Below are 11,232 nucleotides of genomic sequence, written 5' to 3'. Positions count from 1 at the left end.
AAAGTCTTTCTAGCCCCCTCACCCACTACCCTCAGAACTGATTCTATCACTTTATTTTTATTTTTGCTTCATTCTGTTCCTTCAAGAAAACACAGAAGTGGTAATGTGGTTTTGGTGGTATGTGTCAGAGTGGGTGGAGACAGAGGCTGTGGGAAAAGATGAGAAGAATGGAAAAAAGGAGATGGCAACATTATCTTGAAGAGAAATGCATCTCAACATCTTTGCTCTTCCTCTGCTTTGGTTTCCTTGTTCAGCCTGAATGTTTTGCGGTGCTCAGAAGACTTTTAATTTTAGGACAAGGCACAATCTTGATGATAGTGTTCATTAAGATTCTTACTTTACAATACAGTTTAAAGAATTCTGTGCACATGTTTGCCATGGTGATTGAGAGCCCAGCAGCTAAGACATAGGACCCAAACCCTTTTTTGATATATCAATTTTATACTTCATTTACTAAAATGGTTTGCACCTCTACCTTTTGTATCAGGCAATGGCCCTAGTAACATCTCTCTCTCTCTCTCTCTTTCTTGCTCTCTTTTTTGGGGGGGCAATGGGTCCTGGACAACTTGCCTAGGGTCACACAGCTAGTAAGTGTTATGTGTCTGAGGCTGGATTTGAACCCAGGTCCTCCTGAATCCAGGGCCAGTGCTCTATCCACTGTGTCACCTTGCTGCCCCCATAGCACTTCTCTACTGGGATACAATTGGACAACCAGGTTTTTGGATAGAAGGCCCTTCAACACTGATGAAATATTTCAAGTCTATCCTTTAAAGGATTATCTGTAGGCAATAGTTCTTGCTAGTTACTGTTACACTTCCTACTCAGCTTTCCTAGTAGATGGTACTGGGCTTGAGGTCAGAAGTCCTAGGTACAAACTGTGGCTCTGCCACTTCTGTATTACCTGTGTGGCCTTAGGTAAGTTTGTCACAAATGAGATGCACAGTTACGGGTTAGCAACGGCCTTTCCCGGGCCTTTGTTTCTTCATCTACAAAATAAGAGGTTTGACTAAGATCCTTCTGGTTCTAAATCTCATGATTGATTCCCTTATTTACAGATTGAAATTGGGAGAATGTAAGCTTCTCGAGGGCAGGGACAGTTTTGTTTCCCTAGTGGGGGATATGTCAGGTAGGAGGTAAGAATACTGGATGTGGGGTCAGAAAGACCTGAATTCAGATATTGATTTAGATACTAGCTGTGTGTCCCTAGGCAAGGACTTAACTACTATTTTCATCATCTATAAAATGGGTATAATAATAGTATCTACCTCACAAGGTAGATTTTTGTGATAGTCAAATGAGATAACATAGGTGGAGTGCTTTGTAAAACATAAAGCACTTCAAAAATGTTAGCTATCATTATTGTTATCATCATTATTAGTGCTACAGAGCATTAGAGTGTCACTTATTGGATAGAACAGGGATGGGGAACCTGTGACTGTGAGGCCTCAAGGATAGAAGGTCAGGCTCAGAATCAGGAAGACCCAAGTCAAATTTAGCCTCGAACACATCCTGGCTAGATGGCCACAAGAAAGCTGTTTAGCCTCTTGACACCTCTAGGCAATTCAAAGACTTGTAAGCTGTAGATCATGTACTCTTCTGCATTAGTAGAAGGAATTTCTCCATCATGAGTTTCTCATACAAGTAAAATAGCAGGTCTAAGCTTTAAAAGAAAAATTGAACAAATAGTGGCTGGCATATAATGAGTATATTAATAAAGGTTTGTAGAATTGAACTGGATCTAGCAAGTGTGGAGTTTGCTAGCATTTTGAATTTAAACTAATAAAAATGATGATGATCCTAGTTTTTTGGCCCAGCACTTTAGATGTTGGCCTTTCATGTACCTAGGGAGAAAACCCCTGGAGTGGTATAAGCTGAAACTTTCGTACCTGAAGAAACTATTAATGGACAGAGGCTTTTTTTTCCCTCTCGCTTCAGGGTCTGTTGGGACATCCCATGTAGCCAAAAAAGAACTATACAGGACGTTCATTTTCAATCAATTTTATTTTCCTTTGTTCCTAAGCCACACACTATTTACAACAGCATACTGGCTATGTCCTCAGAGAGGACAAATTCTTTCAATCCTCTGGGGCAGCCCTCCCACAACTTTTTGTTTGATTTCACAACATTCCCTCCCTCCTACCAGCCAAAAGAAAAAAAACAACGTGCTAAAAATGCTGCCTGGCATGCTTTTTATTGTAACTTGAAGTGAACTTAAATTACCTTTGGTTTGAGAATTGGGGGAAGAGTTTTGTGAAACCCATTAACAAAATTGGAGACAAGTGAGTGTTTCAGAAGACTAGGTTTTAGGATTCCCTGGCCTGGGGAACATTTCATGCACCACTGGCACTCACTTGAAAGGTCTGGGCTGTGCTGAAGGTCTGGTGGCAGGGCCATCCCAGAACCAGACTGATGCTACCTTTCATTACTTCCTAAACAAAGAAGATCATAGAATCATTGAAGCTTGGAAGAGGAAAGGACCCTCAGAGGTCATCTCATTCAACCTATCATAAGAAACAGAAATGTTACCTTTGATCAGTAATCACTAAATCTCTGGGCTAAATGACCTCTAGTGGTGGCAAACACAAAGCTATCACAGTAGATAATTCCACTTTCAGACAATTTAAATTATTAGGACATTTCTCTTTACACTTAATTAAAATCTTTCCATAATTTTCCTGTTCTATCTTTGTTCTCTGGAAGTACTTAAAAATAAGTATAAACTCTCTTCTGTCTGGCAATTCTTTAGATACCTGAAGATGACCATCACATCTCCCCTAAAAACTTCTTCAGGCTATAAAATTTCAGTTCTGTTAGGGTTCAAAAGGCTGCCAGAATGGGTGGGAAAAGGCTAGTGCCATTAGTAATGGGCAATAGCATCTCCAGAATGGGCAGACCCACTACAGGGCCCCTACCCATACTATTATCTAGAACAAGTCTAGAGATTTTGGTTTTAAGAGAAAGACAGAGAGAGAGAGAGAGAGAGAGAGAGAGAGAGAGAGAGAGAGAGAGAGAGAGAGAGAGAGAGAGAGAGAGAGATGTGTGTGTATTAGTGCCTCAGGCAGAAAAAGTATTTCATACATCTCCGAGATAGCCAGCCGGTTGCTGTAACAACAAAAATAACAAGGTCTTTGTAATTTGGGGGAAGAAGTGGGAATGATCTCTGTTCCTTTGGAATTGTGTACCCTCTATCTTCGTAAGAATGCATCCTGGGTCATGTCATACTTTTCCCTAGGGAAAAAGAAATGGAAATTACTAACGTGGCAGTTGAAAGGGACTGTGTGGTTGCCATATCCAAAGTACACTTTTGTTAAGAATTTCCTGATTAGCTGAGAGTAAATCTGGGAATGCAGCTTAGACAATGAACTTTGTTCAAATTATAAAACCAAATCTGATGAAAAGTAGGTATTTTGGAGGAGAACTCTAATTCTCCTTTTGGGTTAACTGTAAGTAGGTCCCTAAGACAGGAGTTTCTTAACCTGGGGTCTGTTAACTCATTAAAAAAATTTTTTAACAGCAGTATTTCAAAATAATTGGTTTTCTTCATAATCCTATATATTTTATTTTATATATTTAAAAGCCTTATTCTGAGGAGTCCACAAGCTTCAACTGACTCCCCAATGGGTCCATATACAAGTTAAGGACCCTTGCCTTATAGAGTATCGTGACAAGAAAACTAGCCTATGAAAATGTGATTAGGATGGGTTTAGGAAGTTTTGGGATTACCTCTTTTTTTGTTTATTTGCTTGGTAGAATTCTTTTACGTGTACTTTTGATTGCTGAAACTGTTAATTTTTTTTAAAATATTCATTTTTCCTTGTAAATAAATGCGCTAAGAAACAGAATACTCATGGTCTTAAGTATATAGTAGGATAAAAGGAAGGGGAGTTGGTTGCTAAATAAAGCTAGGTCTAGGGCCTGAAGTTATGATGAAAATGATGACACCGGACACAAGGTGAGGGGTGGGTGGGTTCCAACCATTATGTAGTTGAAGAATGAGCTTTATTTGGCTCAGTGACTTCATGCTGAAGATAGCTGTTTCTTTATAGAGAACACTAAGAAGTAAACCCTGGGTCAAGGTCATTTCTCAGGAAACCTTAGTTCAGAAAGGGAACTAATTCTTGGAAAGCTATTGATGGCCTATGGTGGAATTGACCTGCCCCTTGTCCCATGCCAGTTAAGAAGCTAACTCCCTATCCCATATCCAAAACTCAATTGATTGATTCAAAAAATATCTCAATACCCTTGGAATCAACTCAAATAGGAAAAGAAGTGCTAAGACAGTGAATGTCTCTGAGGGTTAAGGCTCTCAACCTTCTTAGCTGAGTAATGACAGCAATGACTGATGAAAGATGGAATGAATTCCTCAGAGTTCTCATGAGGGAATCTTGACCTCCCCCATTCAATAAGACAAAAAGGTCAAGTTACAAGTCCTTCAGCTTACCTTGGAAAATTCATCCTGTAGTACCCTCCCATGAACCTGGACACACTTCCACATTTCTCAATGCCCCTGGCACTCGGCTCACAGCCTTTGCACTGTGATTTTCTTTAGAGACCTTAATATCTACAGCCAAATACCTGTTATCTGCCTCCAATTCTTAATCATCCACTCACCCTTGCATCTTTTGCAATCTGATATTCATCCACACACTCTTGATCACATTAGACCTCTACTCAGAATCCTCCACTGGTGTTCCATTGCTTGTGAACTAAAGTGGAAGGCCCTAATCTAGTATCCAAGGCCCTCCATAATCGATCTCTAATCTATCTGTTCAACCTTATCTCTTATTATTCCCCTTTACATTTGGATCACTCTCCATCTTCAATTCCCTTCTTGCCCTATGCAATCCTTTTGTCTTTTTTCATACTTATGACTAATCCTCCCACCTGCTAGTGATTCCCCCTCCCCCCAATTACCTTATATTTATTTTGTATATACTTATACATTTAGGCTATCTTCCTGATAGAACGTACATGTATAGCTCCCCCAGTAACATTTTGAGGACAGGGACTCTCATTTTCATTTTGGGTATTTTTCCAACTTGTAAATATATTGCCTTTATTGACAAAAAAAGCTTAAGAAGAAAAAAAAATAAATAGGTATTTTCCTTTTGTCCTGAGAATGGTACCTGAGCTGGAGAGGTCCAGTCCCTTCTGGCCAGTTTAATGGCCTGCAATGGGCTTCTGAGCCTCAGTCACTGTCACTGGCTTCCTCGCTGGAATCAGAAGTGCCCCCCTCACTACCATCCTCTTGGGCTGAGGGGTCACTGGCACTGAGGAAGGAGGGACTGGGGCTGTGCTGTCCAGGCCCTGGATCACTGCTACTCTCTTCTTCTTCATCCTCTCCACTGCCCTTGTCTTGGCCTCCACCATCCTCTTCCTCTTCATCATCCTCTGAATCAGCATCACTTCCAAAGATCTCCTCCTTGTCTCGGGCTGCTCGGGCTTCATCCTCACTGCTCTCTTCCTCAGCTTTGTCCTCTTCACTCCCACTCTTCTCACTCTCCTCCTGATCACTCTCACTTCCTGACTGCTCCTCTTCCTCCTCCTCACTTGCTTCCTTTTCACTGCCACTTCCTTTTTCTTGTTCTTCACCTGAGCCTGCGGCCTCTTTCTCTATCTCCATCTCCTCTTCCTCATCCTCTTCTGGCTCATGGTTCTCCAGCTGTGCTTTCCGAGCTTCCTGAGCTTCCAATTCCTTCTCGTTCATGTTCCGGTGTTTGACCACCAGTAAAGCATTGGTGCCTGACTGCACTCCAGCTTTGGCCCTACGTTTACTGAGGCGGACCCTGGTTTCCAACTCATTGTAGTAGACCCCATCACCTTCCCGAAAGATGAAAAAGTAGTTTTCTTCATAGCCTTTACTAGCCTTGTTCTTCACATTCCAGTTGTACTCCCTAGCAATCTTATAATCATAGACATCCTCTGGGGCATAGTCCACTTCCTCTTCCAGGTCACGCTTCCGTTTCCGCATGGTCTCTTCCATTGGCAGAAAGTAGGCCACAAACTGGTTGCCTTCCTCATCCATCATTCCTCTGATCATGGCTTGAGACATCATTTCCAGGGCTGCCGAACCACTGGTATCCTTTGGGGCTGGGTCTGAGTCAAAGATCACTTGGGCACAGGGATTGATCCACATCTTGAAGTCCGGGAAAACAGGCATCACCTCGACTGGTGTCACCCTTGGCTTGCTGTAGTGTTGAGAAATCGACTTCTGGGCATCCTCAAAAGTCTTTTCGATGGCTGTGATCTGGCTGTCCCGGTCTTTGTAGATCTCCTCCTCGGTGAACTGCTGCTTCACAGACACCCCAATCTTGACTTCAGGCTTCTCGTTAGAGATTCCATAACGGTTGAACTCTGTAGAGATGTATTCGGTCTTCCTCATCCAGGGTACCACCTTTGCATGCTGCTGGGACCTTTTGGAGCTGGTTGGGGCCTGAATTTCTTCTTCCAGTAATTTCTCATCCGCAGGATCTAGAAGAACATTCGGGTCGATTCGGTAGGTGTCGGGGTTAATGAGATCGATAGTGACTCCCAGGTCCGGCTCTGTGAGCAGGTCGTGTTTGTGCTGCTTTTCTAGAGACGTCGCCTTATACTGGACGAACCTGTTCTGGTCAAAGGGATAAGTGATGAACTTGGGATCAAAAGGGATGTCCGGAAGGCTGTTGCAGTACTTGACACGACAGACCACACCGGACCTCTCCTGCAGAGTCATGTGAGTGCTGGGTCTGTGGCCGTCGTCCCGCTGAGCCTGGGTCTGGATGGTAGGCGCCATGACCAGAAGACAAGGACTCCTGCGGGCAGCTCCAAGGTAGCGGCAGCAGGCAGCAGCAGGCAGCAGCGGCAACTCCAGTCAAACTCCAGGGCAGAACTAAGTACCGCGGCGAAATGCCTTCTGGGAAATGTAGTTCGGGCTTAATTTTTTGGGTTTTTTTAGCCCTCTGACGATGGATTCGCCAGAGCGGGAGGAGGTGGGTCTTCTACGAAGACCAAGCTTATGATTGGTCCGATTTGCAGGAAAGGGAATGATTGAGAGGGAAGAGGCGGCCCCAATTCAACACGGAGTTTGAGATTGATCGTTTAGGGAAGGCGAGGCCTAAAAGTGACGCACATCCGGGATTGCCTTGAGTGGCGGAGGCTGTGACCAAATAGAAGCTGTTGGTGAAGATGGCGGTAGCGCCGGCAGCACGTCGTCGCTTTTTCTGCTGCTGCGCCGGCCCCGAGGTCCTAGGCGTCCATTTTTATTTCTGTATCCCTCCTCAGTGCTTGGCACATTAAAAATGCTCGTTAATTGACTGACTCAGAGTTGAGTGGCCTCCCTCCACCTCCCGCAGTGAGGGTCCCGCTCAGCTCCCAGCTCCCGCCCAGAGCCTCCTCCTCGCTCCTGTGTCCTGGCCGCGAGGTCCTCGCTCTGGTGCCCGGACCTCTCCTTTGCATCACGGTTTCCGGTGTACATGTCCTTCCCCTTTATTAAACTGCATGGTTCATGGGTCATATCTGTCTCGAACCTAAGTGTGCAGCGCAGTGCCCCGCACATAGCAAGGGGGGAATTACACTGAATTAAGTGAAGACCACAACCAGCTGTTTGTCAGCTGATCAGCCACGTTCTGGCATGTTGCGCAGCTGGATGGTGAGAGTAGAAGGATTGAGCCACGCCCCTTTAAATTAGGAATAGGGGGTACAGAAACAAAGCCTGGACCAGCCTCTGCTCTCAAAGAGCTTGCATTCACACAAGGGAATCCGATCTGACGCCTTCACTCCTTCAAGACGACAACTTCTTTTTCACTGGGTTTTCCACCCTAAAATTATAGTGGTTGGAGCTGGGTCCTCCTGCACCCCTTCCCTGGAATGTACTTACCAACTCTCAGAATTCCTTGTTTCCCGTCAGCATCAACTCAAACATCACTTTCTATGTGAGGCCTGTCTTGGACCACCTCCTTCCCTCTTCCCACCTCTGGCTGCTACTGTCTTTCCTATCCCCAAATCACCTTGTTTTGTGTATACTTATTTACGTAAATGTCTCTCCAGATAGGCCGTAAGCTTTGAAGGCAGGGACTTTTCACTTTCTCCAGAGCTTAGCACTGTGCCAGACTCTTAGAAGATACTTAACAAATACTTACTGATTGATTAATTGATTAATAGCCCTGAATTCACAACTCAATAAAATGGAATAGGGTAATGGAGAGTGGCTTGGTGGTTTCATTCTTCTCTGTCCCTGTATCTTATAATTTTCTAGGATTTTCTTTTATATCTTCCGTGGATTCTATGGTTGAATTTAGGGCAATACGATCTGTTCTACACTTCAGAAAAGTTATTTTGGCCACTGCATAGAGGATAGATTGGAATGAGGAGATTTGAGTTAGGGAGATCAAGGCTATTGAAATAAGTCCAGGAGAGAGGTGATGAGTTCTGATTCTCCCCCAGCTCTTCTCTTCCATAATGCATTCTTCTCTCAATGCTCAGGCTTTGGTTCTGATTCTACTCTGCCCATGGAAATCCTTTTCTTTCTGGATTCTTTCTTGGATTATTTCCTCCAATTGCATAGGAATTTTTAAGCTGACCTCTTTTAAGCCTCTTTCTTGCAGTTTTCCAGTATTACAAAACTGTTCCTTAATGTGTGTGTGCGTGCATGTGTGTGTGTATATATACATATATATGTATGTATATATGTACATATGTGTGTATGTATCTCAGCAGCTTTCATTAGACTCAAAAATGGAACCTGATCTGCAAATATGGTAACCATGGTATTTCTTCTGCTCTTTTTTGGTTCTCCTCTTGTCTGACCATTCCTTGTCACTTGTCCACTAAATGTGTGTGCTCCCTTCTCTCTCATCCAGGCCCTATCCTAAACATGCTTCTCTTTTTTCCAAATACTTTTTCACTTGGTAACCTCAACTCAGGTGAAGTTAGGTGATGCAATGCATAGAATGCTGGACTTGTATTCAGGAAGACCTGAATTGGAATCCTGCCTCAGACACTTGCTAGCTGTGTGACCCTGGGCAAGTCCCTAAACCTCTCTCGGCTTTAGTTTCCTCATCTAAAAAATAGGATAATAACAGCACCTACCTCACAGGTTTGTTGTGAAAATAAAATGAAATAATACATGTAACATCTTGAAAACCTTAATGTGTTCTTATTGCAAGTTCCCATGGGCTCAGTTATCACTTCCGTGGGCAGCGTGCCCCAAAGTGACTCATCATCTCCTTTCTGAGTTCCTTCTCCTCTTCTGAGTTTTCCCCATTAGTGCTGAGGGCCCAGTATCCTTCTAGTCACCTGGGTGCACAACCTCAATGCTGTCCTCTTCTTTTCTCTCTGTTCATCCCACATATCCAACTAGCTACCAAATCTTGCATTTTCTTTCTTTGCATCCTTGCTCACGTACATCCCTGTCTTTCCACTCACACAGCCACCACCTAGTTCTGGCCCTTATCACCTCCTGCTTGTTTTAGTGTCCTTGTTCTCCCTGACTCAGATCTCTTAATTTTACAAAGTATAGAACCGCTCCTGTCACCCCACTATTCAATGAGTTCTAGTGGTCCCCTATTAGCCTCTAGGATCAAATATAAAGTCCTTTGTTTGCCATTTAAAGCTTTTCAAAAATTCATTTGCCTTAGGATGTAGTTCTGTCTACACACCCTACAATCCAGTCACCTTGACCTGCTTGCTGCTCCTCATGCAGGCCACCGTCTCACCTGCTGTTCCCCATGCTTGAGCACTTGCCCTTCCAACCTCAGACAGAATCCCTGGCTTTCTTCAAGACTCAGCTCAAATCCCACCTCTTCTTCACCTTTCATTTTGTCTCCCACAATCCTTTTTTTTATCCTCTCCTCTACCATCTGCTACTGCCTTCCTTTCTAAGGGAAATGCTGGGGGAGAGGTGGAAATTGCAGTGACTGTGCATATGCATAGGAGTGGCAGTGAAGGAGACACACAGAGAGCAGATGGAGAAAGAAAGAAAGAGACACAGAGAGAGACAGACAGACAGAGAAAGAGAGAGAGAGAGAGCGTGCAAGCACACAGGTATAAAGCCTATGATTTGGTTGCTTGTACCCTGCACACAGTGTACATCAACATTGAGTAATCAGCGATGAAACCTGTAAAATCAGATTCTGTCTTGGACAGCTGAGGAGCCAGGCTAGCTGAAGCAGTGAGACATTCTTGGGGAGGGATAGAAGACAGCATGCAGCAGGCAAGTCAAATCATTAACCTTGATTTTTTAACCAAATTAACCAAATCAACACCTTGAACACCATCTCCCTCCAGATGCTGATGGAGACAGTACAAGAGCCTCAGGAATAGCAGTGGCCCTAGGCCACCATACTTGATTGCATTCCAGACCCTGAAGCCATCATTAAGTAGAGAAATCTTTGCAGAGAAGGGGCCAACTCTCCTCAGCCGCTGTCAATCAATTGCCTTTCATAGGGTTGGCAAACAGCTTACATGAAGCATCAAGGCACCCTGAGGGGAAGATTTGGAGACAGCATGTGACAGCAGGTCACCCACCACCTTGACTACTATTTCTCCAAGACCCTAATAAAGACAACCGAGGACCCTGACCCCAAGAGCCTTTGGAATAGTAATGGTTCCAGCCTAGGGTTTGCAGCCATCACCCTGGGAAATCATGCCTGACAACTGCTCTTGCAAGACACTATAGTCACATCTGTTGAAAACCCTAAAATGACAGTTCTTGGAACTGCAAAATGGTTCAGTATCAGAATCTGATATGACTTTATTCAGAAAAAGGACATTAAAGAATATGTTTTGTTAAAGTACCCTAAAGACCCTGGGACCTTTCCATCTGCTTAACAGTTGAAAAATCCCATATGTGTTCGTCTCCTCGTTAAAATGTGAGCTCCTTGAAAACAGGGATTGTCTGACTTTCCTATTCATATCCCCAGTGCTTAGCACAATGCTTTGCACATAGTAAGCACTCAATACATGCTTTTTTCATTCATTCATTGTTTCATTCATGTGATTCATAGGCTCATCTGAACTTGCCCCAGGTTTTTGTTCCAGAAGGAAAGCCTGGGGACAGAGGTGAGACAGTGTTGGCAAAGATGATCAAAGGAAGGCCAGATTTATTCCTCAGGAATTCCTTGCCACTATTAAACTTGCAGCAGGTCCACTTGGATTGGAAATTGTAGGATACTGCAAACCAACTGAGATCCACTCAATGCAACTGCTACATTTTGGGGGAAAATAATAAAGTAAAAACAATTCCACATTTTCCAA

The 11,232-nt window shown here is 43.7% G+C and overlaps 1 protein-coding gene across 1 annotated transcript; it reads right to left on the bottom strand.

The window, feature by feature from the left end:
* Positions 1–1,982: 1,982 nt before the first annotated feature.
* On the bottom strand, positions 1,983–7,384 carry LOC110215492 (RNA polymerase II-associated factor 1 homolog). Its single transcript, XM_078150903.1, has 2 exons — positions 5,127–7,384; positions 1,983–3,228 (listed from the first exon to the last, which is right to left on the bottom strand). Exon 1 carries the CDS (start codon positions 6,770–6,772, stop codon positions 5,189–5,191), a length of 1,584 nt encoding a protein of 527 aa, XP_078007029.1. The 5' UTR covers positions 6,773–7,384; the 3' UTR covers positions 1,983–3,228; positions 5,127–5,188.
* Positions 7,385–11,232: the final 3,848 nt, after the last annotated feature.

The sequence above is a fragment of the Phascolarctos cinereus genome, unplaced genomic scaffold (assembly GCF_003287225.1).
Source record: "Phascolarctos cinereus isolate Bilbo 61053 unplaced genomic scaffold, phaCin_HiC Scaffold_3;HRSCAF=262, whole genome shotgun sequence".
Taxonomy (NCBI): domain Eukaryota; kingdom Metazoa; phylum Chordata; class Mammalia; order Diprotodontia; family Phascolarctidae; genus Phascolarctos; species Phascolarctos cinereus.
This window is presented reverse-complemented; position numbering and strand designations above follow the sequence as displayed.

Coding starts and splice junctions, on each gene's coding strand:
- LOC110215492 (XM_078150903.1), bottom strand. CDS start 6,772: ATGGCGCCTACCATCCAGACCCAGGCTCAGCGGGACGACGGCCACAGA.